Source organism: Opisthocomus hoazin, chromosome 2 (assembly GCF_030867145.1).
Source record: "Opisthocomus hoazin isolate bOpiHoa1 chromosome 2, bOpiHoa1.hap1, whole genome shotgun sequence".
In the NCBI taxonomy this organism is placed as follows: domain Eukaryota; kingdom Metazoa; phylum Chordata; class Aves; order Opisthocomiformes; family Opisthocomidae; genus Opisthocomus; species Opisthocomus hoazin.
The window spans coordinates 127,100,766-127,120,365 of record NC_134415.1 but is presented as its reverse complement, the minus strand read 5'-3'; the positions used below and the strand labels follow the sequence as shown (position 1 = coordinate 127,120,365).

The 19,600-nt window shown below is 39.4% G+C and overlaps 1 protein-coding gene across 1 annotated transcript in view; it reads left to right on the top strand.

Moving 5' to 3' along the window:
• The first annotated feature begins 14,018 nt into the window (after positions 1-14,018).
• Positions 14,019-19,600, top strand: part of LOC104332766 (cysteine-rich venom protein pseudechetoxin) — a 62,613-nt gene continuing 57,031 nt past the window's right edge. Inside the window, exons 1-5 of the mRNA XM_075411079.1 lie at positions 14,019-14,042; positions 16,976-17,038; positions 17,968-18,028; positions 18,896-18,995; positions 19,483-19,570. Of these exons, the coding sequence (XP_075267194.1) occupies positions 16,978-17,038; positions 17,968-18,028; positions 18,896-18,995; positions 19,483-19,570 (310 nt within the window). The 5' untranslated portion in view covers positions 14,019-14,042; positions 16,976-16,977. The remainder of the gene's footprint in view (positions 14,043-16,975; positions 17,039-17,967; positions 18,029-18,895; positions 18,996-19,482; positions 19,571-19,600) is intronic.

Here is a 19,600-nt window from a genome sequence, read left to right as displayed (position 1 = left end):
TCTCTCTAGTCTCTTCAGTCCAAACTGAAGAGAAGAAAACCATCTCAGTTGTTCCTGCTCAGGTTATAACCACAGTTCTGGGTTTCAGGAAAGACACAGCCTTAGAGACTTAAAGAATATAGCTAAAGCTAACTGCAGAGTAATCCACAGTAGCTGCACATCCCCTTTCCTTTCAGATAGTTTATGCAAGTATAAGATACTTGCTCACAATGGAAACAGAGATGCTTGCAACAACCCATACATCCAAAAAGACTATCCTGGTTCCTGTAAATGCGTCACTAAGATAGATAAATACTTGATTTAAGAGAGTTATATGATTGACAGGAAAGATTAGTCCTTGTGGTACAACAGAAGATACCTGTAAAAGGAACTCATTTCCAAATTTAAAAAAATTACCTATGCCTGCTATACTCTTTATAACTATAGTAATGCTGTATTATAGTTTAGCTATAGTAGATCATCTTCCAGTTAGCCTTTATTTTCTGTTAAGTGTTGCTACCTATTAACTAAGAATATTTCCCCTTTGAGTGTCCTTGTATGTCAATCAAATTCCCTACTGAAATAGCTCCATCCTTATAATCTCATTTTTCCTCAGTCAATTGCATTAACACTACTTGACAAAATTCAACAAAGACACTGCTTTTACAAAGTTGCTTCCAGCTTTTCATCACAACCCAATTCTCAGAGAATCTGGAATATCTTTTTTCCATGTTTCTAAACTCCTAAAAAAAATTCAAGGTATCTTGCCTAACTGCAGATTTCTAAAAATTAAGGATCTGATACAACATAGTCTGTCTTTTTTCACTGGATAAAGTGAATTTCTTGCAAAGAATGTTTTTTTTCCCACTTTTCAGAGACACCTCTGCAAAGATGTGATGAACAGCCCTCTTGCAGCTGTCTGTCTCTCTCCCTCTACTACACAGCAAGCCTACATAACCTGTTAGGTAAGATCCTTAAGGTGAGAAGAATAAGTTAGGTCAGATAAATTCTACCCTCTGTCAAACTACTTTATGATTGCATTTCCAATGAAGTAATTATGAATGAGATGAAAACCAGAACAAACGAATGAGATCCAACATCTCCAGTATTTTCTTTTTTATGTAAGACTCCCGTTTTAATTGTGGAAGAGCCAAATTAAGGAATTTTCTGATCATATAGGCAAAAGTTATGCAGGAGCACACTGCTAACTCTTGCTCAGGCAGAAATTCAAGGAACTGAAGCACAGAAAAAAAAAAGCCTGACATTTAAGCAAAGTGACATCTGTTTCATTAACAGACAACCTGGATAACATGGTTTTGTGTGTAAGAGGTTTTTATTTGTCATAACTCTGACAGCTGAAGGAACTGTTTAATCAGCTTCGGCAGAGCATAATCCTTTAACTTTGATATTTTTTCCTCACAGCACTTAGCAGTGCAAACAATATTCTGAATACCTGGAAGCATAGCAGCAGATTCGCAGTAGCAACCTGTCATAGTCTGCCCATGTGAAAGTGTTTCTGAGACCAAAAAAAAGGAAATTACCAAGAGAAAATGGCTGTCATTTTGGAAATTCATATTAATTGCCTACAGTCATAGTCAATGTCAACTGACTCAGCAAGGAATACTTAATGTTAAGGTTTGAGTAGTCCCCGGAAAATCAACCTCTCTGTTTTAAGTCAGTTGCACACTTTAACAACTGGCAGAATAGATTTTCTGTGAGTCAGTCGCTCCATTGATGTGGAAACGACAAGATTTAGGACATACATTTACACAGAACAGAGGTGGGGACAGCTTGAAGAAGCTAGCAGTGTATGGAAATTTTCAAGAACGTAAACCTGAGGTTTCCATCATGGGCCATATGTGTGCCACTAATGGGCACTGCTAAATAGGTTATCCTGTATAACTAAAGCTATTTCAGACAGGCAGCAACCAAGTCAGAATAATGGAGGGGAGTGAGTGTTGAGGAGAAATGCAGCAGTTATTCAAGTAAATACAGTTTCAAAAAAAAAAATGAGAAAGCGGAATAAGTAGTAGCTGTTATCCTCCATGAGCATTTCTAGACTGCTACACAGCGAAAGAATCCATTGCTCCTCAAGGTGAAAGAGGGGGGAAGAAAAAAAGGCAGAAGGACACAAAGCACCTGCTTTAATCCCTGGGATCTCTATGTTTGTCATGGTAGTCATGTTTCCTCAGGACACACGACTGATATATTTCTGCCATTATTGAACATTTCCCTTCTTATCTGTGTGGGAAACTGCTGTCTTTTCCAACATCCGTGTTGATGATGCTCTTATTTTCCTTTTTCATAGTCTTCTCACAATATAAAAAACATGAAATGGGACATTCTCTAGGCCGCATCTCTTTATCGCACCTTGATTTACAGCTCATACGCATTCTCTTGTGCAATTTTTCCGTGCGTCTCTGAAAAGAATCTGTATCTGTCTTCTCTACAGCCCCTGCTGAAATATTAATTACATATTCCTGTCCAGTCTTCTCCAAGATGAGCAAATGCAGGTCACTCAGCATTTCCACGTAAGTCATTAACTCTAGCCCCTAGTCATGGCCTTCTGCTGGACTTACTGCAATTTGCAAATGTCTTGCTTTTAATGTGTGTACTAAGCCAACAACACCCATACCGAGAAAATCCAAGGGACAGACAGAAATCATTAAGTGGTCAAATACTGTTTAATCCATAAACCATTAAGCTTACAGTCTCTAGGTTAGGTACCTGTAGTGTAGTCAACACATGGCCCCAAATTCATGCTGATTTGTAGCAAAGAGAAAGCTGTTATTCTGTGTGTACTAAAATGAACAACAGCCTTCACTGACGGAGGATGAGTACCAGCAGGAGTGAAAGAGCAGTGATTTTAAATGTGCTGCATTAGTTTTGGGCTTTGGGAGTATCCACTTCTTTAGTTTGGGGAGTTTCTCTATGGCCCTATAATGTTCTATTGTTAGCGAACATTCAAATGGCACATAAAAGTTTCTGTTTTTATAAAATAAGATATGCAAAAGAAAGAGTCATTTTGAAAACTCTTTACATGTCTGTCTGAGCAAATGGATCTAGCCATGAGTTTTCACTTTCAAAGTTGCCTTGAGAATACAAAGGTGGAATTCATCTTCCCTGCCCTTGAGCATATATACAGAGGTGTCTATGTTCAAGATAGGTATCTAGGCTCCCAGTACAGCCAGTGGAGATCGAGTCAACATAGTCAAAATTAATAGCTCTGCAAACTCCATTGATTCACTCAGTACTGCAACACGTAGAAGAATACCTGTCTATCTAACTCTTTGCCAGATAATGTCCAAGCATGCTTCAAGAATCAGCATGTGTCAGAGACCATAGCCAATAGGCAATTTTAATGCAATCATCCAGTTTGGAGGCTGAGAGGGTCACCAGTTTCTCTCAGAACCAGAGAAAAGTCCTTGGCACGGATTTATTTTCTACACTTACATATGTATATGTATCTGTATACACATATTCACATTTCTGCATGTATGTACAAGGAGGCAGCCAAGGATAGAGAGTCTATGTATCTGTATATATGTAAACACATACAATAGACAAAGCCTCAGAACATGCAGAGATGAGCCCTTGACTCCATCACTTCCCTTTAAAAATTTCTGTTTACCTTGTATTTCTTAAAAACTAAATGTGTGACAGCATAATTTATTTGGCAGCATTTAGGCTTGTATTTGTGTGTTTACAGTTTTTATGTGCTGTGCCTTTCTTCTGGGTTTACTGTGCATGCTCAAAATCTGAAAATTACTGTACATTTTGTACGTTAGGAAAACTCTATGCTTCTAAATACAAACTATGTGTTTGAGAAGAGAAAACTACTGCAAATGGAGCTAGCATATAGCTCACAAGTCTACCAAGTAAATTATTGATGCTCTCCAGACTCTTCTTTCCAGGCTCCTTTTGGGGTGTCAACAGGATGCTTTATGAGAAATCTACATACCTACAAGAATCCCGGATGCTGTGGGAATCAATACAGAATCAATGGCAATTCCTGAGATTTGGTTGGATATTTAAGAAGTTACTCATCTGGAAGAGGTGTAATGCCAAATGAGTTCCCCTTGACATATCAAAGCTCATGGACGTTTACCTTACTGAATAAAATAAAATATTTCTGAGCAAAGCCATTACTTCCTAAGGCAAGCCACTAACTATTATTTTGCAGCTGAATGACACAAGGATGTGCAACTACCAAAGCACAGAAGAAAGTGTCAAGAACCTCAGAAGAAAATAAGACACTTATCAGTCCTGGCAGTTCATGGAGATGGGTGAAAACAGTCATTAACTAAATGGTGAAAGTGTAAAATGCCACCTGTAATGACTATGAAAAATAGTTGTTGTGAATATTTAATAAGTTTGGAGGGGATTTTTATTTGTTTCTTTGTTTACAGATTCCTACATAACCATGTTTAAAGTTTTATTTAATTACTCAGAAAATTTAAGAGAAGTAGAACTACATCTGGCTTTACAAGAAAAAGAAAAAGAAAAAGAAAAAGAAAAAGAAAAAGAAAAAGAAAAAGAAAAAGAAAAAGAAAAAGAAAAAGAAAAAGAAAAAGAAAAAAAAGAAAAAAGAAAAAAAGGAAAATATCTAAGTAGAAAGAAAAGTCAAGATCTTTAAAAAGTCAAAATTTTTGAATGTTCAGAAGAAATTAAGATCCTTTACTTTAGTGGTCTGTAAGTCAGACAGTTGTGCCAAAGACCTCTGTAATCAATGGAGCAGTACAAGAATTTCCAGAACGAAATGCATCTTGTCTTTAGTTGTTCAAGTGGATTAAATCATGCTCTGCTGATGTCTTTTTTAGTCTGATCACTACAGGTCATCTGTATGATTAGCTTAGACCAGACATCAGACTTTAACATATGAAAACTATGTTAAAAAATAATCTCACCATTCGTACCTAAATAAGATTATGTTATTCTCTGATTTAAAAAAGAAAAATACCATCTGTTTTGTACAACTCTGATCAATAATAGGCCCTTGTTCTTGTAGACTTGGAGTGAAAATGAATATGAAGAAACATTTGTAATGCAACAATAATGTATTTTGAGTAAGGTAATTTTAGGCTTTGTGTGCAGATCTAGGGAATACAAAGAAGCTATTGAACTGTGAGACAACGGCAACTTCTTGAGATTAGAAAAAATAATAAAGAGAGAGCCCACCTTTGTCTGTAATTTATTCCCAGATGTACTGTCATGTAGCAGCATTAGGGCATAATGAATCTGTTCTGTTATTTGCTTCGCTGTGGGCTGTGAGCCAGGGAGTCATTCTGCCCGAGAGACAAAAGACACTCTGTCTGCACAGAGATCCCTGCATCTTCCCGACACATTTCCTCATACATTTTGTGAACTGTCTTTTCACTCCCCTCTCCCTCTGTTATGTTAGCTGTGAACTGCAGTGAAAATCTGTCTGTGACAGACACTTTCGGTACTTGGTCAGCTGTCAGAGTAGCATGAGGTGAAAGACTTTAAATATGGCATTGGGCTCACAAACACACATATACACAGAGAGAGAGAGAAGCAGCCTTCACTGGCTACTGCTCAGGTCCAAGCATGAAAATAAAACTAAAACACACAAAACCACCCTGAGGAAGAATCTTCTTCTGTGTAGGTCCAAGATCTTGCAAACATCGATTGCATGTTTAATAGTTTAAACATATAGTTAATATGGAAGATCTAAACCCCAACTGCAGGGTTAGTGACATTCTCATTCTATACCCAGAGCTCGTCTGTGGCAGTGTTTACTGGAGATCTCAACTTTCAGAAGTTATTTCCATTAATGCCAAAGCCAAGACACACATAAGCGAAAAAGAAGTGATGAGAAACCTGCGAATGGATAAATGGCCCAGGCTGACTCATAAAATATGAACTATAGATCATGCCATTGCAATCCACCTGCATATGGGTACTTACGTGGCACCCAGCAATGCATTTTCATAAGTCCATTATGGTTAGGGCCATGCTGTTAGAATGCTGTATGTAACCTTACCGTGTTGGCCTAAGGTATATTGCAGTGAGGTCACTGTGTTTATCCAACTTGCTGAGGCCCCAGTAACATCCTTTCTGGGTTTGTACTGTAACAAAGGGTGTTGTCTTCTCCTACAGCACTAGCTGAATACTGTCTGTAAAAAAATGCAGTATTCAGAGAAATCAAAGGAAGAATCTCAGCTTGATCCAGTCTGAGATCAGGTCTTGAAAAGCCTTGTTTGTTCAAGATCTGACCGAATAAAACAACTGGACTGCACTTAAATGAACCAAGAAACTCCTCAATTTTCTTGAGACTCTGAGACATATTTTAGATCCACTAGGTTGCATGACTCCTTTAGTGTAACCTATAAATCTAAACAACCAACATGGACACTGATTCGAAATGTGTGCGCCAGACACCCTGTCACTTCAGGTTAAATACAATCATACATGTAAATATTCATCATATTTCTAAGAACTACTTAGCATATTCATTAGTTTCCCGAGAACTAATTAGCATGCGTAAATATCTTTCACGCATGTCTGTTAGCATCTTTGGGTGGTCTTTGGGGGTCCCAAGATGAAGGTCCGTCCTCTTCATCACAGTGTTCACTGATTGACCTTTGTTTCTGTGCATAGGCAGTTCTAGGATCACGTACATCATGTCCTTCAGGTTGTTTGGCTCTGGTCTTGCTCTCTTGTGCCTCCTAATCTCTAGTTTGGTGCATTTGCCCTTGCAAGGCCGAGCTGTCTGGAGTGGAATTATTTAGAAGTCTCTTATACCCCACAATTATCCCAATTATTTGCTGGGAACCAAGACCTCTTTTGTTTCACTTAATTATTTTGTCTAACGACTAAGTGAAATCTTGTGCCCATGTCCATCCACTACATTCCTTAATAAGAAAACAGGGATTAGTGTAACAGTTACATCATTACATCACTATGCATGCAGGAATACAAGTTACAGTACTAAAGACTACTAAAAACTAGAAAATATTAAGGCTTTTTTGTTATAGTTTCACGTTTCTTACAATCCCCTCTATCAACACCTAGAATTAGAAGTGTGAACTTGAATCCTGCCATAGGCTCGCTCTTAGTCACTGGAGAGGTATAGGCACTTGTAGAGGTGAAGAAAAGAAAAGAACAGAAAACATTAACTCTCCATGGGTGTGCACCAGCTTTGAATATACTATTGCCTTCCTTCACCCTTTTCCCTCAGCTTCTGATACAAGTTTTATCCTAACAAGGCTAATTTTCAGTATCTCTTTCATTAATTAGTTAATTTAAAATAATTAAATAAAAGGAAGAATTAAAAAAATATGAAACTTTAGTATGGCCATTCAATAATCTTAAGATAAATGGCTACTTCTAGGACACAGTATAAATTTGTTCAGATGTTAGCTTCAGGATGAAATGAAACATGTCCCAAAGATACCTGTTAATTTCCAGAGTCTAAGAAAGGGGTCTTGTAAATATAGATGACTGTGTTTAATCAAATTAATTCCATTTCAAGTACCTAAATGACTTGGAGAAAGTGGTTTTAATGGTCTTCATAGTATTCATCAGAAATTTTAATCATCTTTCCTACTAAACATTGTTTTTCTGTGAATTCAAAGGGGACACGACTACATAAGCCACTTATGCAGGAGGCAGCCACAGCTATAATGTTGTGCAGACTTCAAATACTTACTTAAAAAAAACCCAAAATGCATGATTCAGTAGCATTGTCTATATTTCTTTATTATATTGTAATCACACTTGACTTAGTTTTGGCACAGCAGTTCTTTAGATGTGTAGGTTGACATATAAAGCTTCCTGTATTATGTATGTCTATTAACATAGAGTATCTGAAAAAAAGAGTTCAGCTTTTATTACCTTTATATGCATAGGATTTAGTGTTATGATGGAGATAATATAAATTCAGAAACCATTTGGAATAATGCCCGGCATTTCACTGCAGGATATGTTTTTAACCTGTAGAAGGAAAAGAAATTACTCCCAAAGATTTTGGGGTTTCTCAACAGAACTGGAAATACAGTATTCGTAGAAATATTTATTAAGGTCTCTGACTGATAAATTTGTGCCTGAACAGTTTCTGTTCATAGTATTAATAAAAGGCCTTTTTGTGTGAGGCAGTTCAAAAAGATTTGGGGCTTTTCCCTTTCTGTAAAAGGTCACAGGATGTAATTCTTCACTGCCATTAATGAGGACCTACATGTGTTCACAGAGATGTTGAAAAGGTCCAGAGAAGCTAATTTGGCTCTTGGAGCCCTCTCTTCCTCCTGCCCATTGATGAAGGACAATAATAAAGAACACATAAGATATTGAGATTCAGGTTTGAGTGGACACTCTGGCTTTGGCCGTAAGAAGAGATGTAACACTTCAGTTCTTGGGTCCTTTCATGTCGTAACATGTACACCACCACAGCCAGTGAAACAATGACTGAATTTCCAACCAAGTTGTCTTGAGACAACCCAAAAGACCTGAAGATTTGTTCTGATATGTAGTGCTTGGGGAACCACATGTGCTGGTGCAAAATGCATTTGCACTGTGAACACAGCTCTCCTTGCCCAGTGGATTTGGAGGTGTTGGTTAAGAAGCAGCTCAACATGACCTGAAGGGGCCTACAGGAAAGCTGGAGAGGGACTTCTGATAAGGGCATGTAGTGACAGGAGAAGGGATAATGGCTTTGAATTGAAAGAGGGTAGATTTAGATTAGATGTAGGGAAAAAATTCTTTACTATTAGGGCAGTGAGGCAGTGGAGCTGGTTACCCAGAGAAGTTGTGGATGCCACTCATCCTGCCCCCCCCCACCCCAAGCAACCTGGTCTAGTGGAAGGTGCCTCTGCCCATGGCAGGCAGGTTGGAACTAAATGATCTTAAGGTCCCTTCCAACTCAAACCACTCCATGGTTTTCTGATTCTATGTGCCAAAGTATGGGACTATTCCTCCTTAGGGTTATGACTTGGCGTTTGCGTCAGGGGAGGTTTAGATTGGCTATTAGGAAAAAATTCTTTCCTGAAAGAGTGGTCAGGCATTGGAGCAGGCTGTCCAGGGAAGTGGTGGAGTCCCCATCCCTGGAGGTGTTCAAAACAAGTGTAGATATGACACTTCAGGACATGGTGTAGCAGGCATGGTGGTTATGGGTTGAAGGTTGGACTTCATGGTTTTAGAGGTCTTTTCCAACCCCAATGATTGCATGATTTACTTAATTTCACGTGATTCCTGTTGGTCCATTTCTTCATTCTCTTGATGTCGCTCTGAACGCCAGCACAACCACCTGGTGTATGAGACACTCCTCTCCGTTTTGTGTAATGTGCAGACTTGCTGAGGGTGTAGTCTGTCCCATCACCCAGGTGATTAATGAAGACATTTCATATTTTTGTCCCCAGCAGTGAACCTTGAGAGGAACCCACTGTCTTTCCGGTGAGCTGTCCTCAGTTTACTCTGCACTGTTTTGTTCTCAGAATTCATTTTACTATTACTCTGAACTGAAATAGCTTGTTATTCCTAATAAGAAAATTCAGTATTAAGCTGGCTGTTAAAAGAAGATCTAAGCAAGACATGTGAAGTCTTGAATGTTTAGAAAAAATTTATTTAGTAGCCTCCTTTCCCCTCTTCCCTTCCCTCCTCCCCCTCAAAAATGTGTTCTTTTTATGCCTGGCTAGTAATTTTCATTAAATTTGGGAAATTAACTTCTTTGATGTCATTGAACCTGTTCAGGAGCATCTCCTTTTGCAACATATGGAGAAAAATGGACACTTCCAGGATGTGAATCATTTCATCCTGTATTACTTATCTAAAATAGATTACATCCCAAAAGCCCACAAATGTCTGGTTTACTTAATTTTCTCTAAAGCCTCGAGCAGCTAACTCCGTGGTAGACTTCTGTACTGAAGATGTCTAAAGGTTGATTAAATAAATCACATCCACTGAGGAAGAAAAGTGGTCATGCACACAGAAAATGTGATTATCTAAACCTTACTTCTACAGTAAATCACATTAAGTCTCAGGCATTTACAATAGTTCTGTATGCCTGGCATTGCTAATATAAATGAAATTCCTTATCTTTCTTCAAATTTTCATGCAGGCTCCATCTCATCAGCCATAAGATACTTATTTCATTTTTCCAGATATGTAGAGCCACTCTCTGTCTCCTGACATTTGTCTTTCACCCACTTTTCAGTTTCTGACTTCCTCAGCCCCCGAAGTTGACTTCCACCTTACAGTTCGTAAATTTTCAGCATCTTTAGTATTGTTATGGAAAAGCAGTCAGCAAACGTTTCCAGAGCTATCTCTGGATCTTCCATGTAATCTCTTCTTTGCTTTGATTTCTGGAAAATATTTCGCTGCAGTAAGGTAGCTCTAGTCTGTCTTACAATTAGGTCAAACCCATTTTATTTTGTCCTTATAATCTCCACTGTTATTATATCCCTGTTTATCTGTAGCCCTCTTTTGTCTTGTCTGGTAGCTAGATACACACCTCTTATGAGGAAAAGAGTCCATTTGTTCTCATTTGCACAGCATCTTCTAAAATGGTTTCTTAGCCCAGAACAGGGTCCCAGAGGCTATCACATTAAGAACAAAAAGCACAAATAAACTATATAAAGAACTGTACTTCAGATTCTTTCACCTGTCTCTAGACGTCCAGAAGATGCATATCTAGCACAAAATATGTGTCTAGAGTCTTTCAATAGTCAACAGAGAGCAGGAGACACCTTGCTCTTTTCATATCTTAGACACTTATCTTAAGCAAATTAGCTTCTGAAAGTATTGTTCTGTTCCTGCTGGCTACAAAGAGAGCCTGACCTAATTTAGATGCCACAAAAGCCAAAATGTTCCTGTTTGTGGGAGGCAGTCTCCAAATATTTAAATCTTCCTCTCTCTCTATGTATATATATATATAGATTGAACTCTTGAGCCAGAGAGGCAATTTCTAAGCCTGTGTTTACACAGTGTGTGTTTTTGATAGTCAAGATAAAACCACTTGATATAGCCACCCTTTATCATCCCAGATACACATTTTAGCAGTTAATTTTGCTTCAGAATCTGGGTCAGGTGGGGTGGTGATGTCAAGTCCCTTGTGCACAGGGAGGTGGTGGTCCTTCCACTAGAAAAGCTTTAGTAGTAGTTTTTACAAATTAAAGCCAATAGACAAGATGAACTGGCGCTTCATGCCCATTCTGAGAGTCATGATATCATAACTTAAGAGGTTGGTACAGGTTACAGGTTATGATCTGTGTGGCTGTGAGCAGCCTTGCTGGAAGTGACATGGGAGTCCTCGTGGACAGCAAAATGAACATCAGTCAGCAGTATGCTGCTGTAACAATGAAAGCAAATTTGATCCCTGGTTGCATCCTCAGAAGCTAGCAGAGATAGAGACATCATCATCCCACTCTACTCTGCTTGTCAGGCCACACCTGGAGTATGGTGTCCAGCACTGGTACCCACAGTTCAAGAAAGACATGGATAGACTGTAGAGGCTCTGAAGGAGGGCCATAAAGTTATCAATGAGCTGGAGAACCTGCCCTCTGAGGAGAAACTGAAGATGTTAGGTCTTTTCCCCCTGAAGAAGAGAAGGTTCAGGAAGGATCTCATCACAGTATTCCAGGACTTAAAGGGTGGCTGCAGAGAAGACAGAAGCTGCCTCTTCCCGAATAGCCACATAGAGAAGACAGAGGGGAATGGTTACAAATTGCGCCAGGAGAGGTTTCACCACTATATAAGAACTAAATTTTTCACAGTGAGAACAATCATTCACGGGAACCACTTCCCCAGTGACATGTTAGAGTCTCCATTGTTGGAGGTTTTCAAGATGCAGTTGGACAGGATGCTAGATAATTTCATCTAGCTTCCCATTCCCACAAAAGGTTGGACCAGATGATCTTTCAAGGTTCCTTCCAACTAGGGCTGTTCTATGATTCTATGGTTGTATGATTCTATGATTCTGTGATAATAAACTATAGAAACAGTTTATGAAGTGTCATGACAGAATCTCTATTCCCAGAAATGTTATTACAGGATAGAATGCTGTTCTGAATCATTCACTTGGTTCTATAGACAGCTCTTACGCTTGAATGGGGTGTTGATTCAGGAAGTCTCAGTGTGTATTAGGCAGAGAGATGAATGACACAAGTAGAATAGGATTTGGTCTTTACATTAGGATCCATGGTTCACTGACCACCTGAATGCAATTATATTCATTAGTAATGGTTATAACGATTATGCTATTAACACTTGCTTTCTCATACAACAATTAGAGGTTCCCACTGTAATTAATTAAATTGTCATACCTGTCAACAAGAAAAATAAGACAAGTCTCATTTGGCCCCTCTCCAGTGTAAACAATTCACAAATCACACAGCCTTAGAACAGTTTCAGTTGTACAGTACCTCTGAAACTCATCCGGTCTCTAACACCATGTTCAAAGCATCGCCAACTTGAAAGTTAGATCAGATTGCTCAGCACCTTGTCCAGTTTTGAATATTTCCAAGTTTGCAAGATCTACCACCTCCCTAGCCAATCTTCTTCAGTGCCCAACAAGCCTCATTGTAAAAATTACTTCTCTTTATATCTAGTCAGGGTGGCAATCTGTGGCCCTTACCTCATGTCTGTGTTGTAAAAGAGTCTGTCTCTGCCTTTCCTCTTGCCAACACAGTGGCCCTTTGCTAGGCTTACTCCAGTTTGTTAATGTCTTGTTTGTACTGCGGACTCCAAAACTGGACACACTTTCAGAAGTTCCAAAAAAATGAGTATAATTGTTTTCGGTACTCTCGCCACGTAGTGCCTAGTACAGTTGATGGTTAGCAGTGCAGTATATGGTTAGCCCTCACTGTTGTAAGGGTGCACAATTGACTCATAAGTAACTTGTCATCCAACAACAACCCTTAAGTGCTTTTCATTAGTGTTGCTCCCTAGACAGTTGGTCTCCCCCAATTGTTTACTTTCAGATAACTTTTGTCAAAGCATTTCTCCAGCTTTTTGCGATTCCTCTGAACAGCAGCCTTATTATCCAGCTTCTTGACTGCTCCCTGCAATTTGGTGTCAACCACAAACTTGCTGACAGTGTGTGCCTTTCCGTATAATTGCAAAACAACAAACCACACCACTACCATTTTGTCGGGTAGAGCCAATATACTGGTTTCCGAGGTAATGAAAAGCAAAAGATTGTTTTGAAGGCACGCTTCACAGGGGACTAGGGCAGGAGCTGAGTGACTACTAGGAATGAAGACCTGGATTTAAACAGAAAAATAACAGTGTTTTATATAAAAGCAGACAATGACAGCTGCTCTGGTCAGTAATTACCTGAGACTAAAAGTGGACAGAAACAGTCGATGTGCACACTAATACCCGTCTGATCTGCCAGTATTTCCACCCATTCTCATCTTGCACCATTGTACCCATAAATGTCAAATCAAACTACTATGTGTGTTTTAATGCTAGTGCACACAATAATCTTTCAATCTTTATCCAATACTGGATAAAAGTATCAATTACGGAAGTATCCTTGGCTACTTCTTTGATTTTTATACTATACGATTTATGCAAAGAAGCCACAAGATGAATAGGAACGTGGCCCAAGACTATTTTTACCCCCACAGAAAGATCAATAGGCAAGATTCCATCTTGGTTACCACAATGTCAGTCTGGAGACACCTCAGTAGCCAGCTGAGTTTATTTGCATTGCTGGAGATTAAGATCGAGTCTCACTACCACTGGATGCGTCAATCATTAGCAGAGAGCCTTTGTACCTGGCGTTCACATTGACTGCAAATCTCACATACAAGGAGCAATGCATACAAAACTCATTTCAGAGTATTACATGTCGTCCAATACAAGAAGTAAGAGGAAATAAAAATGGAACACAAGCAAACAACCTCCCTCTTGGAAGAATGCGCACCTGACAAATGTGCTGTTCTATCTGGTCACTAGTTGAATTTTATAATACCTGTGACGCTGAGTCACCTTGTCCTATCAGGAAACTGAAGAGATATAAATACTCTCTGGCGAACAACTCCAATCTTTTCCACAACCACCTGAAGCAGGAGGGAAGAAACTTCTGATCTTCCTGGAAACAAAAGGTAGGATTTAGATTGCTTTGTTTGTTTAAAGTATTACAATTAATTTTCATGTATTAAAATGAAACCTGTTGTCAGAAGACTTCTTGAACAATTTAGGACTGTCACAGAAAGAGGATTTTGTTCAGGGAAAAATAAGGATTACATCGGCAATAGTGTAACACAAGCTGAAAAAAATGGAGAGAAAATTGATGAGCAATCAAAAACAGATGAAAGGCCACCTGTATGCAAGAAACCAGTATCTTGGCAGATTATACGTACGTAGAGAAACAGACAGAGACAGACCCAACATATTGAACTGGAAATATATTCAGTTCAGTGTATTCTATTGCTATATGTAGCTACCACCACTTATTATCAGAGTGGGGAAATCACCACCTTGTGCAACTTACCATTCTCACGCAAGGTGGCTGCTAAATAGCACAATGTACAATGCTGTACAAGTGAAATCACAGCTAGTATTACTCTATTTCAAGTGCTTTTCAAAGGTAGTAAAAAATAATGGGAATGTTCTTTTGTAATAGATATTCAATTGTATGAATAATTTGAGGATAATCTTTTTTTGGAGGAGGATGGATGGGAAAATCATATTCACACAAGTTTGCTAAACTCTTGCAAACAAGGGATGCTAAAGTACCATCTTTCAGTGGCAGATCCCTGTACACAGATGGAGTTACAGGAAAGTCAGCAAGACTTGGCATATGTCCTGATTTGTGTTTGATTGAGGGGGAACAGGGGAGGGGGACAGAGAGACTGAATTTAGGACCAGTGCCTAGAAATTAATGCAGAGCAATTAAATTTACATCTCATAAACTATAAGCATTTGGTTGAAATCAGTTGGATTGCCAAAAGTATGTTAATATCTTGGAACAGGAAACCCACTGGGTCTTAAAAAGTATTCCAAAGGCATTTTGAAACTTGCATCACGTATTAAATCACCAATTATATTTAATTGGAAGTTAATTCATAGAAAATATTACAGTGAATGACTGTTTTGCCCATGTCTTTAAGTTATCTTCTTCAGTTTGGTTTGCAAAATAGAAAGCTTTACAATTATAGTGAAGAGTTATATTTCCATTGAAATAGAGAACTTGTTTTTACATGTTTTAGGTGCAAAAAGGGTTGTTTCCTCTTAGCATATCATCACATTTTGCACTCAAAATATGTATTTTTGCTTGTAACATGAGTACGGCTAAAAATAACCCCCACCTCTATTTACTTTCAGTTACAAATGAAGTGAAAATAATAATTTTTCATGCTATTAGGAGTACAGTCGTTCTCTGCTAAACACCTAGGTCATATACACTGCAAAGTTTCTACTGGCTCTGAGGAATAATTTGTAGAAAAGTTACTAAGAAAATGCTTCTTGATTCTGAAGCACTTCAAGGAGGCATAGGTGATGTCAAAGTTAAACAGAAGTGACATAAGACGATACCAAGAACAAGGTATCAATTACTTGTACTGTTAATTACCAGTATGTTTTTCCCCCAGATCAACTAGATCTTTCCTCAACCACAAGTGCTTGGAACAATCCACCCTGTTTTTGAGGCTGTGAGAATTTAATTGTACAGATGTGGCCAGTCTGTCCAGTTTTTGGAGCTCTGAGCCACAGCTGCCCATGGTCACCGTCCACTTCTATGGGCTTTGCTCTTTAGCAGAGATGGAGTAGCTCCCCTGCCTACAGGCTGGGGACTGTGGGTTGTCTACAGTGTAGTTTAAGAAAGCTGGTGAGGAAAATGGGCCTTGCTGTACCATTTGGAAAAGGGTAGGTTTTCTTACCCACATATTCTCCATGAGCCAGAGCACCCTGTGTTTTATATAAACAGGTTGCCTCAAGGTAAAGAGTCTATGCTGAATATGGAAAGAACAGCAAATCCTACTGGCCTTTCCCCAAGAATAAATTAAAACTAAAACCAGCAGCCTCTCAAAACCAAATAAGCAGTTAAGCTAATAATATATCTCTGTGGCAACATGACCATAAATTCCCTTGGAGTTGGAAGCCGGGAAAAATGCCAAAATAAGTAAATTCCACTCTTGTCACCTGCTTGCCAGCCCAAGGTAGCTAAGCCGCAACAGGCTGAATGTAAATCCTAGTACCGATTGCAATCAGGCACCAGAACTTTGAAGTGACCTATTACCTCCTGGATCACTCCAGTGGGATGGTGCGGCACTTTGAGCCTCCTAGTAAAGTAGCGTCTTGGAGCCCAGAGTCTGGTGGTTGCTTCTTCAATTAGAGAAGACTCTTATTTTTGCTGTCATTCCACACTGCCTGTAATATAATCAAGAGTTGCCTTCAAAAAAATAAAAACAATAAAATCTTTCTGAAACAAGTCTTCCCTAGGAAGTCAGTGCTGGCCAAATTCTCGTCCAGCCAGTTCTGCCCCAGGTCAGGTGCAAGGCTTCACAGTACTGGTCATTAAGTAAGGCGTTGAATCTAGGCTCAGACACCTGAGCATACAGGTCTGCAGATGGGCTGAGTGTCTAACACCCCTTTCAACCAAAGCGGTCCATTAAAAGCAGGCAATAGGGAATAGGGAAAGTTTCAGAATAATGCAGACACAAAGACAAGCTAAAAGCGGCATCCCACCTCGGCCGTTCAACAGTGCAGCAATGAGCAGGCAGCTTCCTACAGGAAGGGAAGCACAAATGTCCTCCTGTACTCAGAATTCAGGTGAAGGTATTCATCCAGGATTACAGCAGAAAGCAAGAGATGTACAAAGCAGTGGATTCATAGAAATTTGGAAATGGAGACAGGGCATGAATTTTATTTTTTTACTTTTGAAAATGGGAGGACGAGAGAAGGAGGAGAGAAAGGAAGCATTACCTTGTTATTTGAGAAAAAGCCAGGAAATACACAGAAGAAAGTCGAATTACGTATTCAGAGAAATGAAAGCTTCATAAAAAAACAAATTAAATCCTCGTTCTCCCCTTTTCAGAGATGATTCTGCTAGTGACGTTCCTGTGTCTCGCAGCTGTGCTGTCTCCATCCACTGCACAGGTAGGATCCACTCTTTGTACTATGAAAATCTGGATGGGACACAAGCGACTCGTTGTCTGACTGAATATGGCTTTTGCTATGTACACCGATCATATGCAGAAAGTCTGACTGGATATCTAGGATCTGTAAAGCATTTACAGATGTAAAGCATAAGGACATGGATTTGCTGGAGCGTGTCCGGAGAAGAGCAACGAGGCCAGTGAAGGGTCTAGACAACAAGTGAAGCGGCTGAGGGAACTGAGGTTGTTTAGTCTGGAGGAGGCTGAGAGAAGACCTTCTCGCTCTCTATAACTACCTGAAAGGAGGTAGTAGGGAGGCAGGTGTTGGTCTCTTCTCCCAAGTAACTAGCGATAGGACGAGAGGAAATGGCCTCAAGTAGCTTCAGGGGAGGTTTAGATTGAATGTTAGGAAAAATTTCTTTACTGAAAGAGTGGTCAGGCATTGGAACAGGCTGGCTGGGGAAGCGGTGGAGTCACCGTCTTTGGAGGTGTTTAATAAATGTGTAGATTTGGCACTTCGGGACGTGGTTTAGGAGGCATGACGGTGTTGGGTGGATAGTTGGACTTGATGATCTTAGAGGTCTTTTCGGGACGTGGTTTAGGAGGCATGACGGTGTTGGGTGGATAGTTGGACTTGATGATCTTAGAGGTCTTTTCCAACCTTAATGATTCTGTGATTCTATTCCATGATTCTGTGATTTCTCCTTGAAGTCTCTTTAATTTCAAAGCAGTAGTCTGGTTCCACACTTGCACACTAAACCAGCTATAGAATCACTGTTACTTAGAAGTTGAATCAGAGATAACTATATTTGCCAAAAGCTCCCATACACAGGTCCAGTAACATGGATCTCCCAAAGATCCAGCCCTCTTCCTGCTAATTCCCCACATTTTTACAGGCAGCTGTTACCCAACTCTCTCCCCTTCTTGTCGTACACGTCCTATGTGCCTGTCCCTTTGCTCACGGTCCCGTCCTCTCAACATATATCACTGATTCCCTTCAAACAGCTAAACGAACTAACACACTCAGCTTATGCTTAAAGTAGTTCCACTCAATCCATGCTTAGTCGGAAGTTTGATGCTACTTCTGCTTCAGAAACACTGATGTGACTGCAGGCTTGACTACATTTCCCTTTATTTTTCCATTTCTGCTCTCCATGCTGCAGTCTAGAAGACTAGTAAGAATGGTTGTAAAGAGGAGGCTGAATTCTTCACATGGCTATTTTTCAATTAGGAAACACATCAAAAGTTTGAGAAATGCTATCAGCTGTGGCAGGAGTGGAAGAAAATCTATGCCATGAAAAACATAGGCACACTTTTTTGTTCAGTGGGAAGTCCTGATGAAGTAGCACAAGAGATCTGTGATGATCCAGGTTCCTTCAGTGCAAAAATATTGATAATCATGTTTAAAACACTGAAGAACAGGAACACATCATAAGCACATTCATGTCTTCAGCTGTTTTTTAGATCCTGCTTCCTCAGAATGTCATCGAGGAAATAATAATAGTAAATTGTCTGATTCAGATGACTATGTTTAAGAGTCTACAGACACATGAGATGTTCCAGGATATCTCAGCCATGCACAGAGTGTTGGCACGTATGACACAGGCACCAGTGTTATTACTGCTAAACTCTACACTGTGGAACCACTTAAAGTGCTACTCCACATGGAAACACTTCTAGACATACTTAGGAGCCCAAGTGTATCACGGTACCTCCTCCACCACAGAATCATCGCCTTGGCTGATATAAGCATTTTGGTATTTTAATATTTCCTAGACTGGATTAAGGATTTAATTACATTCAAATAAAAAAGAAATATAACGTGTTTTTTCATTTTAGGAAACTGAAGGTTTTGATGATCTGTCAACTAGCAAAGTAGATCAGCAAAAGCTGATTGTTGACAAACATAATGCCCTCAGGAGAGGGGTAAACCCAACGGCCAGCAACATGTTGAGGATGGTAAGTTGAGTGCTGTAAATCTGTCTGCAACAAGTAATGGACCCTACGAAAGATACAGAATTATATGCAAGGTCACATTATTTAATTTAGCCACACATTCATGCTCCAGACCTTTCCTAAGGATTGAACATGGCCAGCACCAAGACAAACATAAAGCTGGGCAGGTGGACAAAAAAGGCGTTGAGAATTTTGTGGTGTATGAACACTAATGACTCTTTCTTTTGGAGGAAAAAGAAAAGGAAAAAGAGGAGCCACAGCATTGCTCATTTCTTTCTGGTGCGGTCTTCATCTGTCTTCACAGTTGTTATTCTTCTCCTGGGTACATAGCAACTTTGTTGCTACTCCCCCTACACCCCCAAAAAGGGGAAGAAAAAGATTTTGTATATTTTTTTTCTGATTTTAAGTGTTATTTCCAAATGTTTTTCCTTTATGAGAGTTTATTAATTGGTACATGTCTGAATGACTAATATTTTCTTCTTTCATTAAGCAATGGTCTCCTGCAGCTGCAAAGAATGCCCAAAATTGGGCCAATAACTGTACCTTAAGTCACAGTCCTGCTAACATGAGGAGAACCAGTAAGTGAACCATGAGTAATAACTGAATGA